Source organism: Muntiacus reevesi, chromosome 1 (assembly GCF_963930625.1).
Source record: "Muntiacus reevesi chromosome 1, mMunRee1.1, whole genome shotgun sequence".
Lineage (NCBI taxonomy): Eukaryota > Metazoa > Chordata > Mammalia > Artiodactyla > Cervidae > Muntiacus > Muntiacus reevesi.
In genome coordinates, this window is record NC_089249.1 from 143,385,428 (window position 1) to 143,403,978 (window position 18,551).

General features: G+C 39.0%; 1 protein-coding gene across 4 annotated transcripts in view; it reads right to left on the reverse strand.

The window, feature by feature from the left end:
• Positions 1–18,551, reverse strand: part of NFIA (nuclear factor I A) — a 391,127-nt gene that overhangs the window by 44,244 nt on the left and 328,332 nt on the right. For all 4 annotated transcript variants that reach the window (XM_065911941.1, XM_065911922.1, XM_065911931.1 and 1 more), the window contains one exon: positions 16,671–16,836. In XM_065911941.1, the coding sequence (XP_065768013.1) occupies positions 16,671–16,836 (166 nt within the window). The remainder of the gene's footprint in view (positions 1–16,670; positions 16,837–18,551) is intronic.

The following is an 18,551-nucleotide window of genomic DNA, read 5'->3' on the forward strand; positions in this document are numbered from 1 at the left end:
TACACATGCCCAGTTAAGTGCTTTCAACATGAATATAAATGAAGTAAAGGGGGCTATATGGTAATTAATTATATACAACTGTGCTTACTATGCTCTTATATTACATTCATTATCTGTCTTAATTATAATTTTCATCTATTTACAGCAATAATAAAATGTTGCAGGAGGAGCTTCAGGAAATCAGTAAGTCCAGAAAATAATTTTCTGGGAAGAAATTATCTTAGGTATTTTTGAGAACTCTGGAGGGAAGAGTCAGGGGCATTTGATGATTTTCTGATAAAGTCAACAGGGAAATCAATTTGCTTACATAACCTCATTGTAAAAGTCCTCATGACAAACATGACTATTAGAAATCAAAGTATTGATTAGTTGTCTGCTTCTGAAACAGAAAGTGTTTGCTTTTTTTAGCAGCCATTTGACCTACATGAGCAGCATCATCATGGACCATTTTCTTAGCCTTATGAAAAAACATTCCTATAATAAGCACCCGCCAGCTCTTATATGGGCTAATCTGATCATATTTTTCTCTTCCTATGTATTTCTTCAGATTATCCAAGAGTCTTAGCCTTAGCCACAGAGGTAAGTATCAAAATTTCAAGTCAGAATCTGATCCCATATTCTTCTGTGTTGCCCACTTACCATATGCATTGCTAATTCTATAATCCTTCAGTTAGGCAGTACAAGTCGGGCCTCAGTATGAGCAATTGGAAAACCGTTCATGAACAATTCTTTCTTTATATGCAATTGAGCCTCTGTGAATACTGGAATCTATCTCTAGGGAGATTGTGGGATGGCCAGGGAGAGTGACTGAGATCACCCATTAGCTCTGCTCTTTAAAACTGGGCAGGTGTTCCCTGGAAGAACAGCTTCTGTGTTCTCAGAAATGGATGTAACTGACTGCCTGTGAGTCAATGAGAATTCCAACTTTTGTTGTTCCCAGGTTATCTGGGTTTTTTTTTGTTTTTTGTTTTGCCTCTGAATAAGAAGGAATAAGGGTGGTGACTGAACAGAGGAATCACAGAGTTTCTAGATGAATCAATTTGGAGCCTGGAATGGCCTTGACCCAACAATCATCAGCTGACCGTGGGGCTAAAAAAGTGGTCCAACTGTTCTGAATAAAAGATGGTTGGAGCTTTCCTGTTTTGGGGGAAAATATGACTGCAAAACAAGATATTAAGACATTAAAATATCTGTACCAATGTCAGTTGATGGTTTCTTTAGGATAAAAACAGTATTAGTAAAACCACTCAAATCTCACAAACTAGAAAATGTGAGTACATCAACTTGTTTTCAAAGTAGGTGCCAGGTTCAAGATCTAATTCAAATTTAGCAACCCATGAAATGTGTGTCATCACTGGAAAACAGAAGAGAGAGAAAATCATAGATTTCTGTGTAGAGCCAGGGTGTGAGAGGAGAGCAACCCTTTGGAGGAGCCCCCTCCAGTGTCACAGAGTAGCCACCAGGAGGCTGAGTGAAGGGGCTCAATGGCCCGAGGATAGAGGCAGCCAGCTTCTCTGCTGGGCTGGGAGAGAAGGGATGACCCAGTGAGGCACCTTGGCAGAAAAGATAATGTAAGAGAGCTAGTGTATTTTAATTTTCTTTTTATGTGTGTGTGTGTCTTAGATATATTTCTTTAAAAAAATTTTTTTTATTGAAATACATTTGATTTACACTGTTGTTTTATTAATAGTTTCAGGTTTATAGCAACATGATCCATTTGTGTGTGTGTGTGTATACATATATATATATATATTTCTTAGATACTTTTCCATTAGAGGTTATTACAAGATACTGAGTATAAGTCCCTGTGCTATACACTACGTCCTTGTTAGTTCTGACATTCTGAATTTACTTCCAGACACAGGCACAGACAAAGTCCCCTAAACCCTGGCAGACACAAAGTTTGAAGAGAAGTTTGTGTTCTGTTCATGAGAGATGCCAACTATCTAAAAGGAAGGAATACCCCATTTCTCATTCTCTTAATCTAAAAGGAAGGAATACCCAATTTCTCATTCCCTCAAACTCTACCAAGTCTAACTGCGGTGGTGCATCAAGGAGAGACACCTTACATATTCCTATCCTTCCTCTCCTTCCCTCTCTCTCTGTCTCGCTGTCATGTGAACACTTCCTCTGCTCTAGGCTCTATGCCGAGCTTTATGGGAGATAAAAAGATGAGCCAGACACGCTGCTATCCTTGAAATGTTAGCATCTCTCTCTAGCGGGGAGAGATGAGTACAGAAAGTGAAAATACAAGTGCCTAAAGTAATATACATAAAAACCTGTGGGGTGTTTAAGGGCAGACAAGTGACACCTGGCAGGGGACCAGGAAAAGCTTTGCAGAGGAGAAGGAGATGGCTTTCGGGACGGGCTGTAAAAGACGTGTTAGTTGACAAGTTCAGATGAACCGAGGGTTGCAGAGGAAGATGACTGAGCAAAGGAACAGAGGTGGAGGATGGGGGTATCAATCGTGGAGAGAAAGAAGAAAAGATGAAATGCTGCAAATGACACTTTGCCATATGGTCTGGAAGATAAAAAGTTGAGGATTGGGGACTTGAATGTTTGAAATTGAAGGAGAAAAAGTCCATTGAGTTTTTCTTTCAAGAGGAAGAAATAATTTATAAAATAATCAAAGATACCAAATTTTAAACACCCACTAGGGGCTTTCCCGGTGGCTCAGATGGTAAAGAATCTGCCTGCAATGAGGGAGATCTTGGTTCGATCCCTGGGACAGGAAGATCCCCTGGAGAAGGGCATGGCAACCCACTCCAGTATTCTCGCCTGGAGAATCCCCATGGACAGGGGAGCCTGGCGGGCTACAGTCCATGGGGTCGCAAAGAGTCAGACACAACTGAGAAATGAAGCACAGCACAACATAAGCCCATTAGGCATCCTAACACTGTAAACCTTTCCCATCCCATCTCAAAATCAGTATGCACTTCTCATGTTGTCTCGTGTTCAGAAACTCAAGACATTTTCACACGTGGGCATTTTTCTTTAAAAATGCTAGACAAAGATTCAATTTCATTCAGCTAGACTTGCTGTGATTCCACTGCCTGCCCAGGAATGTGCTAGTTATTGGACCAAAGTCCTCCAAGCAAGTTCAGGAATGGAGACTTGAACAGATCCCTGTGTTTTCAAACTGCAAGTTTATTAAATGTTTATCAGTGACACCTGACAATGCATCAGAATGCACGCAGTTGCAAACTGAAGCAGTGAGGTGACTAAATACCTAACAGAAATAATTTCTGGAATCTTAACTGCACTATCATATGTTACAATACTATTTTTTTTAAAGCTCTGTGAAAAAAACTTTTGTTTGTAAAAAAATAAATGCAGAAACTATTAGAAAACAGATTGGGTACTTTCTAAATGAAACCTATTACAATTGACTCATTTGGGAACCTGAACAGCACTATTTCTTTCCAGGTCACACAAAAAGACGCTGGAGGATATTGGAATGTTTCTTCCTTTGAAGAAATCTATGGGTATCGACAAATTTACAGGGCCTAGGTTGGCATTATTAATGTAATTATACAGCCAAGGAAGCACATATAGCCTTTGCTGACACATGGCCCAATATTCAAAGGTTTAGAAATTCCCATGTGATTGAATGGATGTTTTGTCCAGATATTTGGAATCTAGAAGATAACCAACACTGAATTTCCATTATTTTGATCACGTATGTGCAGTCAATTACCTCATTCTATTATCTCTGCAGATCTTTTGTCTGTACAAACAAGTTACCAACAACAAAAAAGACAGCCTTCAGGGCATGAAATTAAAGCCAACTTATCACTAGTAAATTATTATGTAATGGCATACCCACAAGCCTTCTTCCTGAAAATCTAAAGAATTCGAACTTTAATATATTAGCATTACTTAACATGTATGGTAACAATTTGCATGAAATGTTTAATATGTCAATAGTTCACAAAAGTCATGAAAAGAAATCAGTTTTGGCAGATGACTTTGCTCTGCTGGTCCCTCCACTTGTGCTAGGGATCTTCATAGCGGGTAGGGCTCAAATGACACGTTCAGAGAGGAAGGTATAAGACGATTCATGTGTGCACACAGAGAGAAGGGAATCAGAGCAACTTGTAAACTGGAGGTCTTTTGACTTTATGTTACCAAAATCTGTGTAATGAGGAGGCACTTAACAATGAGTGTTTCCTGTAAACAATCTATTTATACTGCCTATAATATACTTTTTCATAATGATTTAAAGGACAGAACACAGCTTTGTTTCAGTTCATTTCAATTTATTTCTAATGACTGATTCACATTCTATGTCGTTTATTTTTATGTGAATGCTGTGTTATTCAAATGAACATATTTATTGATCAAAAACACCACGTAGATGGTAGGCACAGGTGAAATTATTGAAGACCCACAGGGAATAAACCCTGGATTCAGCTGGGGTTTACTAAAAAAAGAAACCGAGATCAATATATTGGATCCTTCCCTCTTGAAAGGCTTCCGTAGCCTCTCCAAAGGCAGTGTAACTTTGGAAACCCACTATATTCTCAACTGTAGACTATATTCTCAACCAGTACTTAAAAGCACATATAAAGATTTACACTCCAAGATGTTCATTACAGCATTACTTATAAGTGCAACAAATCGGAACCAATGGATAAATTGATGTTTCATCCATATGATGGAATACTGCAGTCATTAAAAATGTTTTAAAATAATAATGACACCATGATATGCTTATAATATGAAATGAATAAAATTAGTTCATAAAATTATATATATGTATATACATATATAAACACATACATATGATCAATTACGTTTAAAATAAGCACAGAAAATTACTGGAGAATATACACAGAAAGTGATTATTTATAAAAACTGGAATTATGAGTGATTTCAAAATATCTTCTAGTAATTTTTAATACTAAATAAAGACAAACAGAATCTGAAAACCCCAAATAATATTTTTATTTTTACAGCAATGCAATGCAGTTAATAGAAAATAATTTTTTTTCTAGAATCAGGAAATTCTAGACTGAATCCATTCAGTTTCTTACTAGAAATGGGATCTCGGCAAACCAGTTAAATTCTCTGAGCCTCTATATATATAAAACAGTCCAGCATAATAAACATTATTTGTTCTAGTACTCCTAACTCTTTAGGGCTTCCTCCCGCTCTGTGAATTTCTAATAGGCTACCTTCTCCATAGGAGCAATCCAGAGAGTGATCTCTAAGGAGAGGCTTAGCCAACAAGATGGGAAATATCCAGGATCCCACTGTACTCTACATTAAGACAGTTGAAGAAAAATCATCCAGTCAGGGACTACTGATACCAAATTCCTATTAAGGGCATCACACCCCAAGGTATCTGCCTTCAACCAATTAAAAAAATAATACTTAAATCTCTCCAGGATTAATCTTATGATCAGATTCATATATAATTTCTAAGGGTGTAAACTGGCACAACTTTATGAAAAGCAGTTTGGTAATGTATATCAAGAAAAATATTCATACTATTACACTAGTAATTCCAATTCCAGAATCTATCCTAATAAAATTATTCAAGTTGGGGACAAAATATATGTTTGATGCTCTGCTGGAGTGTATTCCATAGACAAGGACAAAAGTTAATGTTCTATGGAAGGAGAATAAGTAAAAATTATTTAAAATAACATTTCCTAGTTTTTTCTTATGAAGTAAGAAAAGATGTAAAATACTAGTTAAGAAAATAACATAGAAAATATTATATGCAGTAGGTCACAATCATCTTATATAAATATAAGCATACACAGAGAAATGCACTGAAAAAAGGGGAGAAAATCAGACTAAAATGTCAATTAGTAGTTGGTTATAGGAGAATAATTTTTTAAATACTTTTCTGTATTTTTCAATTTTCCTACAATGCATTGCCATATGTTATCTTCATGAAGAAAATGTGAAAACTCATGTCATTTCTGTCATTTGAAATAGTAAAAAACTGAGGCAAAATAAGACATGAATGGGTTATGATAACTTAAATAACCCAAATGAACGTAATCATCCATTGTCTGTTTTCTTTTGTCACTCATTCCTTCTTGACAAAGTTCAGTTCTTTTTTTTCCCCTGCTCAAGAGTTCCTCTGTTTTTCATCCAATTCAATGTACCTAGGAGTTTTTATAAGAATAATAGAAAAGTTTTTTATGGCATGTCTTGAAATATAGTTAAGTGGTAGAGTAGAAAGCACTGGGCTTTAGCATCCAACAGACCTGGATTCGAATCCTGGTTCAATCTTAGTTTCCTCTTTTTAAAAAGAGGGCTAATGATTCCAATTTTTCAGATTAAAATAACAATCAAGTGCAACTAAGGTAATGCATATGAAAATACCTATCAAAGTGCCTGATTTGCAATAATTATTTTTCTTTTGCACAATTAGACATTAAAAATTTGGGTTGTGCACAAAGTAGAAATGCTCTGCAAAAAAGTGTTTACTGAAAATTATAACTTAAAGATAGCACATGTACATTTGTATCCAACGGGTTCCTAAAGCAGAACTTGTGAGCAAATAATGGCTATTGAGGGTGAAAATGTTATCCTTGTACTAAATTCCATGCTCTCTGGGAGGGAAGAAAAATATAACTCTCCACCAGAAAGAGCACATATTTTTGCTATCATACCCAAAGTTCAGGTGAGTGCAACTAAAAACTAGATGTACAAAATTTACCAAGGTTTTTCTGGATCACCCCCCTTACCCGACCCCACTGTGTGAGTTTTGGTCACTGTAATTAGTGATTGAGATTTAAAGAAAAATTTTAGTTCACTAGAAAAATACTTTAAAGATTAAATAAACCATTATATTTGACATAAAAGGGGATTTAAAACTCAATAATATCTTGCATTCTCATTGGGTAAGGTACTTAAGAACTACCTCCCAACAAAGCAATGTCTGTCAATACACACTCAAGTGTATATATACATCCCCCACTCTACAGTAGTATATGTTCTATACATACTGTTTCTTAGCACTCTGCTTTGCTGACTTAATATAACTCAAAGATTATTCCATGAATTCATTTAGACCTGCCCTTAGTTTTGACTTCCCTGGTGGCTCAGACGGTAAAAGTGTCTGCTTACAGTGCAGGAGATCCAGGTTCGATCCCTGCGTCGGGAAGATGCCCTGGAGAAGGAAATGGCAGCCCACTCCCATTACTCTTGCCTGGAAAATCCCATGGACGGAGGAGCCTGGTAGGCTACACTCCAGGGGGTCACAAAGAGTTGGACATGACTGAGCGACTTCACTTTCACCCTTATTTTTAATTTATTTACTTATTTTTATTTTTGACTGTGCTGGGCCTTTGTTGCTGTGCGGGCTTTTCTCTAGTCGTGGCAAGTGGGGGCTACTCCCTAGCTGCAGCGCACAGACTTCTCATTGCAGTGGCTTCTCTTGTGGAGCATGGGCTCTAGGGCACGTGGGCTTCAGTAGTTTCAGGTCCCAAGCTCTAGAGGATAGGCTCAATAGTTGTGGCACACAAACTTAGTTTCTCCATGGCATGGCATGTGGGATGTTCCCGGACCAGGGATGGAACCCGTGTCTCCTGCAATTGGCAGGCGGATTCTTTACCACTGAGTCACCAGGGAAGCCCTATCCTTCTTTTCAAAGGGTTTTCTAATGTATATCATATTAGTGGGTAGTTGGATATTTCGGTTTCGATCCCTGGGTTGGGAAGACCTCCTGGAGAAGGGAAAAGCTACCCACTCCAGTATTCTGGCCTAGAGAATTCCATGGACTATACAGTTGCAAAGAGTTGGACATGACTGAGTGACTTTCACTTTCACTCTTTTACTATAATCACTGTTGCAACGAATACTTGCTGTATATCTTTGCTCATATGTCCAACACTGTGTATCACTTACATTTAAAACTTATATATATAAATATATATATAATAAAATAGTCCTCTGAAGAGGTTGAACCAATTTACAGTCCTCTAACAGTATAAGAGAATGGCCTATTTTTCACACACTCACCAATATTATGTCAAGATACTTTTCTATATTATTTGAAAGGTCTTTCTCATTCCAATATTTCAAAAAAGTCTGCCCTGTGTTTTTGTGGTACTTTAAGGCTCAATATTTCTATATTATAATTTTTGTACCACCTGGAATTTATTTTGGTATAAGGAATTTTATTTTTTGTGAATAGCTACTCAGTCATCCAAATATACTTTATTGAATAATTCTTTTCCCTCCTCCATATGAAAATGTCACTATTATCATATACTAAAATATTGTAGTTAAACTGGTCTTTTTCTGATTCAGAAGAATATAAAAAATTAAAATATAATGGGGATAGAAGCAGTGCTGGCTGAAGAATAAAATTCAATGTGGAAATAGAGAGATCAAAGTAAAATATGTTCCCTGGCACTAAATGCCATCAGACATTAACTTAAGAGTAGATAAGAAGGAGGAGGGAGCTCTTTGGAATTGTTCAGTATCCTGTATGTGGTGTTGGTTGGAAGGATCCATGATGTTTTAAAAGCTCATAAAACTGTACACCAAAGGGTGAATTTCATTGAACAAAACCTTTTTTAAAAATTTAAAAATTAAAGGAAGAGTCCAGGTACCAGTAAAGAAACACTATTTTATGAAAGGAAGCCACTAACTTTTTTTTAATTCTCTCTTGTCATTATTCACTAGCTCGTCTCTGAAAGAGGAAATACAGTCCTTATATCATTTAAAAATTGTGTATATGACATATCCACTGATTTGTTCTAATTCAATTACTGATTAAAATTAACACATAAAAAAGTGTTGATGAAAAAGAGAACCATCATTATTTGGGTGAAAACTCAGAGAGTAATTCTTCTAAGCACTCATCAACAGTCCAAGCTCTGGAGAGCCCTAAGGAACAAAGAACCTCTGCCTTTAGCAATAGCTACTGTTTTCCCACCTTTTTGCTATTCTTTGCTTATCTCCCTCCTTAAGCTCTCTTTCCTTTCCCTGATAACAAAAAGTTATTCTCAGCAACAGAAACTGATCCACACTGAAGTATAAATGACCACCAGTATCTTCCTTTATACTTCTCCCATAGGATCTGCACTGCAAACTTGGAAACTGGGCTAAAGTGAAGATCCTCAAAGGATGCTCTGGCCAAGTGTATGAACTGCAGGTTCAAGGTGGCTGGGTGTAGTCAAGACGCTGCTACACCTGACTGAGTGATCTTGAGAAAGTTATCTATCTCTTCACACCCTGTGTTTCTCCATTAAGGTATTTACTTTCAAAGTATGCACTTCACAGCATTAATGTGAGGATTAAAACAAGATAATACATAAAAAACAATTTTTAAAGTGCTTGGCATTAATAAAAGCTCAACATTTTGTTGTGTTATTAATTTCAGACAAGAATAGGCAGTTGTGGTTCCCTGGTAACCAGAAATCGGGTCATATCGCTTTGTAATTTGGCTACAGTAGGAGCTAGCACCATGCGACCATAGAATTATTCTTTTTCATCTAGATGGCTTATTGTAGTAAAGAATCAGCCTGCAATGCAAGAGACACAGGAGACGTCGGTTTCATCCCTGAGTCAGGAAGCTCCCCTGGAGAAGGAAATGGCAACCCACTCCAGTGTTCTTGCCTGGAGAATCCCATGGACAAAGGAGCCTGGTGGGCTACAGTCCATGGGATTGCAAAAGAGTCGGACACAACTGAGCGACTGAGTGCCCATGCACACTATGGGATTATAATTTTGGGAAATTCGAGATTTCATTCCTGAATCTCACTTTCCTTATCTATAAAATCCTGACTTCCTGAGTCTTAAGAAGATGGGAATGAGATAAAATATATGTGTAAAGAGCTCTGCTAACCAAAAAGCACTGAACATATGTTTATTATACTAGGAAATTTCAGTCCTGGTCAGAGATTATTGTTACATTCTTGGTTAACAGGTTCAAACTCATTCATATAATGAATGTATACAAGATTCATTAGAGATATAAAAATAAAAAAGGGAACTTGTTATTATATACTTCTAATTTAATAGAAGTCTAGTTTAAAAAAATCAAGAGTTCATGGCTAAGATGGGATGGAGACAATTGTTTATAAGTCTTTCATGCATTTTTAAATTGAGTTTTTGAGTTCCTAATTATTTTAAAAAAGGAAAATATTCATGTTTTATCTCCCGTCATAATTCAAAAATGTTTGTTTTTTTTTCCTTTTCATTATAATTCTAGGCTATGATGCCAATCTTCAGTTTCTTTTCTGGAAAAGTCCATTTTTATAGTGTGTTCTTGGTGCCAACCTATTATAAAAAATTGAATTTTACAATGCAATTAAGAAAATGAATTGTGCATTTTGAATTATCATACCACAAACAGATCCAAATGTAATGAGAGATTTGCCTATTCTTGAGCTGTTGTCCTCAGGACTCTGAGGAATATCCATTTGTTTTATTACATGTTTGAAAAGGAGTCCCTTCCCAATTAATGAGATGGTGCATGTAGAAAAACTCAGTACACTGCAAAGAACTGCAGTAGGTAGGATGTTATTATAATTAGTCTTACCAGTAAAATTACCTAACATGCATGGATGTGTGCTCAGTTGCATTTGACTCTTTTGCCACCCCATGGACTGTAGCCCATCAGGCTCCTCTGTCCATGGGATTTTGCAGGCAAGAATACTAGAGTGGGTTGCCATTTCCTCCTCCAGGGGATCTTCCTGACCCAGGGATCAAATTCGTGTCTCTTGCATTGGCAGGTATATGATTTACTACTGAGCCACCTGGGAAGCCCAAGATACCTAATAGGCATCTCCAAATATAACTCAGTCAAACTAAACTTATGATCCCCACCCCTTGCCCAGAACTGTGCTTCCTGCAACTTTTTCAACTTGCTTTATGGCAACTCCATCCTTTCAATTGCTCAGGTCAAAAATCTATGTGTCATTGCTGATATCCCCAGTTTTTTTTTTTTTTTTTTTTCTCTTCTCAGCTCACATCTAACATGTCAGTAAATGCTATCAGCTTTACCTTTCAAATATTTCTCACCACCCCTACTGCCTCCACAGGGGCTTCCCTTGTGGCTCAGTGGTAAAGAATCCGCCTGCCAATGCAGGAGACGTGGGTTCGATCCTTGGGTCTGGAAGATCCCCTGGAGGAGGGCATGGTAACCCACTCCTGTATTCTTGCCTGGAGAATGCTATGGACAGAGAAGCCTGGTGGGCTACAGTCCATAGGGTTGAGAAGAGCCGGACATGACTGAAGTGACTGAGAAGGCACTGCGCCCACATGGGTCAGGTCATTAGCAGCTCTTGCCTTCAGTGCTGCAATGGTACGCCACCTCCCTTCCCTGAGTTACTTTGTTCCATTATCCTTGGTGGTGGTGGTGGCGGAGTCGCTTAGTCGTGTCCGGCTCTTTGCGACCCCACGGACTGTAGCCTACCAGGCTCCTCCGTCCATGGGATTTTCCAGGCAAGATTACTGGAGTGGGCTGCCATTTCCTTCTCCAGGGGATCTTCCCGACCCAGGGATCGAACCCGGGTCTCCCACATTGTAGACAGACGCTTTACCGTCTGAGCCACCAGGCAGGGAAGTCCTAATCAGCTGTTAATAAGTTTCCTGGGTACCTTTGGGAAGATAATTGACTAATTTAGCAATTCTGTTCCCTTTAAGGGACATGGTAAGAATGGCCTCTGAGTCAAGAAAACGTATATAATACCTCTTGTTTTGAGAAAGACAAAAGGACTTCAGAAATAGCTGAAAGCAAGCTACCCCAGGACCCCGTGCACCTGGGAGGGCTGCCCTCCCTACCCCCAGGTGCTAGAGGCTCAGCAGTGCCCCACTGGTCCCTAATTTACTAACTTACTTATTCTTGTTGTTTGTCCCCTCCCTCTAGAACATAAGTGCCACAAGGGAAGTGGATGGTCTGCTTCGTTCACCTTTGGATCCCTCTGCCTAGAATAGTGGCTGGCTTGTAGAAGACACTCATATTTATTGATTTAAAAATAAGCCTCATAACTGGTCCTCCTATTTTAAATCTTGCTTCCTGAAATCTATTTTCAGCAAAGCCTTCAACAAGTTTATGTTAAAACCTAACTTGTGTCACTCCTTTGCTGCCCATCTCAGAACAAATGCCAAAGTCCTAACAATGGCCCGTAAGAACCTTCAACATTTGCTGCCTCCATGAGCCTAAGCCTCCCCCTGACCCCACCTCCCAGTCATATCCTTGTTCATCCACATGACCTCTCAGACATGGCGTCTCCCTACTTTCATTCATTCACTCATCATGGTCTCACCACACTGGCCTCTGGGCTTTGCTCCTCAAACATGCAGGTGGGCTGGCTGATCCTCCTGCTCTTCCCTCTACAGTCTCATGGCTCATCCTCTTGCCTCTGCTGAACTTTGTTCAAACCTCCCCTTCTCAGACAGGCCTTCTCTGACCAACCTGTTTAGGTTGTATCCAACCCCCACTAATCCCAACCCCTCTGTGCATCTCACATCACTCCTACCTACTATTATTTTATTCATTGTCTTTCTTCCTTCTGTAAAATGAATGCTCCACAAAATCAGGGATTTTTCATCTTTTTCATTTCCTGCAGAATCCTAGCATCTACAAGATGGCTTTGCACATACTGGCTAGTCAATAACTATTTACTGAATGAATGAAAGAAGCGATATTCTCTCACCGGTTATCTAAACCCAGTTAATCAGCAGAAGTAGAATCCATCCACTGTGAATTACTCTTACCAGTTATTCCTTCTGTTTGTTATGGTATCCTAAAGAGATTTGGCATAGTATATATCAATCTTCCTCCAAACATATCAACAATATGAATGTCCTGCTTGAGAGAACAGAACTGCTATTTCCACCCTCACTACTCTTTTTTAGGCCTTTGGTAAGGATTTTTTCCATTAAAGCATATTATTTTATAGGAACTATTTTCCCCCAAATCTGTCTTACCCTCGTTTTCCTGGCCACAGCTGCAAAGTTGCACACTGGTGCCAGAGGCAACTGATTAGTTTAAAAACACATACTCTGCTTTAGGCTGGCACACATTTGTATTTTATAAATGAGCATATTCAAAATGGTGTCGTGGACTTTGTCTACAGCACAGCACATCTGTCATCCCACTATGTCCTGACAACCTGTCTGTGACAGTGTGAAGAGCAGTTAGGGTTATTCTTATTAACAGACATGGGAGTCCAGGCCCAGAAGAGTTGTCAGTATAGGTGATTCCTACTTTCCTTTTTAAACCCTTATTTTATCACAAATCATCTTAAACCTCTCAGCAGAAAAGACTGTCCCAGGTTATACAATTAGTGGTTTTGAAAAAGACTCAATATTAGATATACTGTTGGGATGTTGAACATCTGTACTTAATACTCTGTCGTGATGTTTCTTCTTGCTGAAGTTGAGCTCTAACAAACTGACAAAGATAAACAGGATCCAACCACCCTGTGGTTGTAATTTCTAAGAAAGCACAAAATTAATGAAATGATACTTCTGCTCTAAATTTTTATCCAGTGGTAATCCAATTTCAGACACCCCCTCCTTCCACCTACAAGCGGGTTTCTGAGGAGAAGTTCTACCTTCTCCCTCAGGCTTGAAATGTCAGAATGCTACCCTGAACTAGCTAAGAAGTCACTCCTTCCCAAAATATCTCACCTGAGGCCCCACACCTGGACCCAACTCGCTCCCAAGTCCTCACGTGGCGCCAATGTACACCTCTGTCCCGGTGCTGTCTGGGTGAGCTGCCTGTACCCCAGCTGTCTCCCACAACAAACCCCGAGTTTCTCTGGAGAAGGGGTGACTCATCTTTGTATCCCAAGTGGCTAACACAGTCCTTGGCACATGACAGATGCCTAATATATGAAGGATGAATAAATGAATGAAAGAAGGCTGTCTTCCCAGTGTGGGCCGGTGGGCTTTTAGATTTTTAATTTGAGAGGCTTCTCCTATACTATAAATTACAGGTTTCCCAGGCTATCACTGTCTTAAAAATAAAGTAGAAGATAGCTGATATATTGCTCTGAAATAACATATTACTGTGAATTCAGCAAACTACAGGAAAGACCAGAAACAAGGGCTAAAATTTATTATGGTAAAAACCTTTCTATGCTATCAGTAGAACACTTGGTTTTGTCTACATTCCTAGAAGCCTAGGATTAAAAAAAGTAGGTATAAAGTTATTATGTAAATATCAAACTTTGGTTCCCCTTTCCTGAAATTCTTTTTCTAAAAATCTCTAAACCCGGTGCTAATGAACCAGGATCTGCCAAGGCCTCCTCCACACCTCTTCCCATCATGTTAAGTGAATGCTTGAGGCTGGGCACAAGAGGACAGAGGGTATGTTCTCATACAAGGCATTAGATTCAATCCATGGAATGAAGCCCAGGGAAGAGACTCAAAGGTGCCAATCTGATTGAGGGGTTAAGCAGCCTCTACATGTCCTACAGATACCTTTCTCCATTAGCCTAGACTGGGAGGCTTCCACTAGTCAAGAGTTTTCGTAAATAATGAAATGAAAGTGGAAGTGTTAGTCGCTCAGTTGTGTGTCTGACTCTGTGCCACCCCATGGACTGTAGCCAATCAGACTCCTCTGTCCATGGGATTCTCCAGGCAAGAATGTTGGAGTGGGTTGCCAATTCCCTTCTCCAGGGGATCTTCCCAACCCCGGGGATCGAATCTGGGTCTCCTGCATGGCAGGCAGATTCTTTACTGTCTGAGTCAACAGATAAGCCCCTGGGAGATAATATAATTCTCCAGTTTATTTGGTGGTGGTGTGGTGCTTATTGTGGCTGATTTCACATAACCTTGCCCAGCTAGGGATTACTGCCCACATTCGACAAATGAGGAAACTTGGGATTGGAAGAGAAATATAGCTACTGATGTGAAAGGTGGGGGGTTGAGCCCTTATCCTTTAGGCTTACTCTATGTAGAATAAGAAGAAAATTAAACAAGGTTTTTTGAGAGCTCAGTCAATGTCCTGTACATATAGAGAGAACAGAAAAGTGATACAATATGCCTAAGTGGTACAACAGCACAATAAGCATGTAGTTGCCAATGCATAAGTCAATATCCCCAGCGACTAGATTATTTTAATAGAGTTTGAGGATGGTTATTCTCTGACTAGTTTGAAGATGTTGCATGAATACACAATAAGTAGGACTCACCTATAAGCTTCTACTTCTCAGAAGCTTTTCTGAACTGAGCTTCCAAGATCCTTACAGCAAGCCTAGTTTGCTTCCTATGTCATTGGACACTCAGGGTTTTCTCATTTGTTGAACCACTTCTTACCAAGAGAAGTAAGCCTGCCCAGAATTTCCTCTAGACTCTCCGTCTTTTTGCTATAAAACCAGAATCCATGCACAATGGCAATCACTTCTGCATGCATTATCATAATGAATACATACTAGATAACCTGAATCTCACCCATACCCATGAGGGGCTCTAGATATTTGAAATCAGTATCCCCCACATTAAGTTCAATGAACACAGGATCAACAGAGGCTCATTTTTGCTCTTTGGCCTTCCTGTACTCAATAATACCACACTGTCCCCAATACTGAGAGATTTGGATCATCCTTCACTATACTCATCCAAATGGCTGTCCAAGCCTAAAGCTTATGTCTGGAAAACAGCTCGTCTTAGGCTTTCTTCCATTCAATTTCCATAGCTGCTGCTCCAGTTCTTGATCTTACTGCTTCTTTCCTGGTCTATGCTCACCTCTTCCTCAGTAGATGCCTGGTGTCCAGCTTCACTTCCTTGAAGACCTCCTCTCTTTGGGGTCACTGTCACAGTTCCCACTCTTTCCTATGCCTTGATCCCCCTGTAGTGCTTTAGAGAAGGTGGTCTTCACACCCCCTAGGCAAGACTAGGTAGTCTTATCCATTACCTGGGAACTCTGCCTGCAGCCACCACTCTTCCTGTCATTATTTCAGGTAGAATAAAAGCCAAATTTATGTGTTCAACCTATTTCTATTCCCTTGTCATCTTTAAAATATCAGGAAATACCAGGAGAGTTGTTCTCTCTCTAATTTATCAAGTAATCCTATATTGCTTGATCACCCTTCCCAGAGTATTCAGAGAAGAGCCAAGAGTTCTTTTCTCTTTCCTTCCAATTCCATCTTCCATCTCCTCCCTCTGCCAATCTTAGCTAGGCAACTGCCATGGCTACTAGCTCTGATCTTCTGCCAGGCTCTTATTGTTGGTGAATGTTCAATGTACACACCTTTGAATTGGTTACTTTGATCTAAACTTATTTTTCTATTTGATGGAAGAGGTACCTAGCCTTTGTAGCTCATCAAATGCATTTCTCTTGGACTGTAAGTTACTGGAAGGCAGGACTCTACTGAAGTATGAGGAATTTTTGCTAATAAGAGTCATACAGGTAGATGCTGTTTGATGATCATGAGGATAGCATTCAAAGCCACTCAAATAATATGCAACACCAAATAATTCATATTTTGACTATCAGTACTGGGCATGTAGTTATACCATTTCATCCACCCAAACACCCAGTCATTTTCACACTTGGTATAGTTGGTGGTACCCTAGAGTTGTATCTGCTTTGATCTGGTATTGGTTCTGCGAACTCATGCTACAACCATCACTGGGGATCGTGCCTTTCACTAAAGCCTATGCAGTGAGGGGCCAAGCTGAGATGTGGATTCAAGTGCACAGAGCTTTGTAAGTGACCGGCGCCTTGTCTCAGCCATACTTACTTGGTGAGGTGGGGGAGGCTGCGCCTCCTTCTGTTGACGTGGTCGGAGGCTTTGTGTCTGGCACCGGCAGGGGCACAGGCCTGGCCATCGGTGGTGGCGGTGGTGGTGGCAACATGGGGGTGGGAAGGAATGGGTTGTGCACTTTGCCTTGGCTACTCCCGTTGGGCTGCCGGGGTGGGAACAGAACAAAACATGCACGGGAAAAAGAAGACACAGACAGGAACCATTAGCTGCTTCTGAAAACAAAGGGTTTGTTAGGCGTTAGGCACATTTTATGCAAATTACGAAGTATTCTAGCTGCTTGAATTCTTCCATAAGAGCATATGGATGACGAATTGTAGGTTGTTCTTAAGACATTCCACAAAAGTACAGTCTTAGGCATACATGCTCCATGTATCCTAAACTTATCTCTTGAATTACTTTGACCTTCTTTGCATCTGATTCTATGAAATGACCTGCCAACTTGTGCCTGAAATGCTTTGATTCAGTACTAACTGTGACCTTTGTCATCATTCTCATGATTATTAAATATTAACTTAATTTATAAGTGTTTTATAGAATGTGGAATTATTCCATCATGCCTATTTATATAGATATAATGAAGTTTCCTAAATACACATTTGAAATTAAAAAAATATTTTATTTTCACTCTTCAAAGTTGATATTATATAACATTTAATAAATATGTTAAGTGAACATAAAAAATTTCTTTCACATATTGTATAACATCAGGCACAGAAACTTTAGAATTCAGCTGTCAAAATTCTGCTAAGGAAAAATATCACTTCTAATTTTGATTTAAATTATATAAGCATATGCCATAAGAGTCATATTTATTTGGCTGCCTGATGTTAGAACAACCAAGTAACAGCTCTTTAACAAAAGAAAAGTTTTCTTCTGAAGAAAGCAATAAAATCCATTTATTTTCAAGTTTTCCACATAGTCCCATGAAGAGACCTGCCTTAAACCCTACAAAATTTTGATCAAAATGCAAAACTGGGCATTTGACAGTTATATAGGATGATGTCAGGACTATTAAAAAAGAAGTTAGAAATCTGAAAGTCAGATGCTTGATGCTGGTGATCACTTCAGTCTTTTCATTGCTTCCCAAGTGGCCTTTCTGCCTCCGGTCTTCAGTGACATCGTTCACTCAGCAATAACAGCTTCTATTCCAGCTCTAGTCCTGAATCAAAATTCAGTTGAAGGAGATGCTGCTGTCCCAGGCTTTTAAGTTAAAGCTTAATAATTCTGCAGAGGAAGTCTCACTCCTTCATCAACATTCACTTATATATTTAGTATTGTTCCTCAAAGACAATCTCATCTGACAGTCAGAATGTTGTGCTTTCTTGCCAACAAACTTGCCTGTGTGTTATTTCTGAGTGGGCTAAAAGTCCATAAGTGAATGCTTTAGAATAAGCCAAGCAAATGAATACACAAGCAAAAAGAAAAAAGGCTCCATATTGATTTGTTGTCTAGACAGAAATGTATCTGCTAACACATCACCAGACATTAGTCAAAGCTGCCTTTTCTGTCTCAGATATGCAGAATCAGGTATTTCTTCAAGCAAGAAAATCAGTGATAGAATGGTGTGATAAGATATTCTAAATTAGGCAATCATAATTATGGTTCATCTGTGGCTTCATGTGTAGTTATTAGGATAAAAGGAAAATTACATTTGGCTTTATGCTGTTCATTATTTCCAATTTATTATTATTGGCCTTGGGATATAGCTATCCATTGTAAACATCTGGTTCTACATTTGAAACAAAATTTGTGATTTTTAAAAAATGGGAGGGGAGTCTGATGGAGAATGGATAATGTATATGTATGGCTGAGTCCCTTCGCTGCTCACCTGAAACTATCATGACATTGCTAATCGGC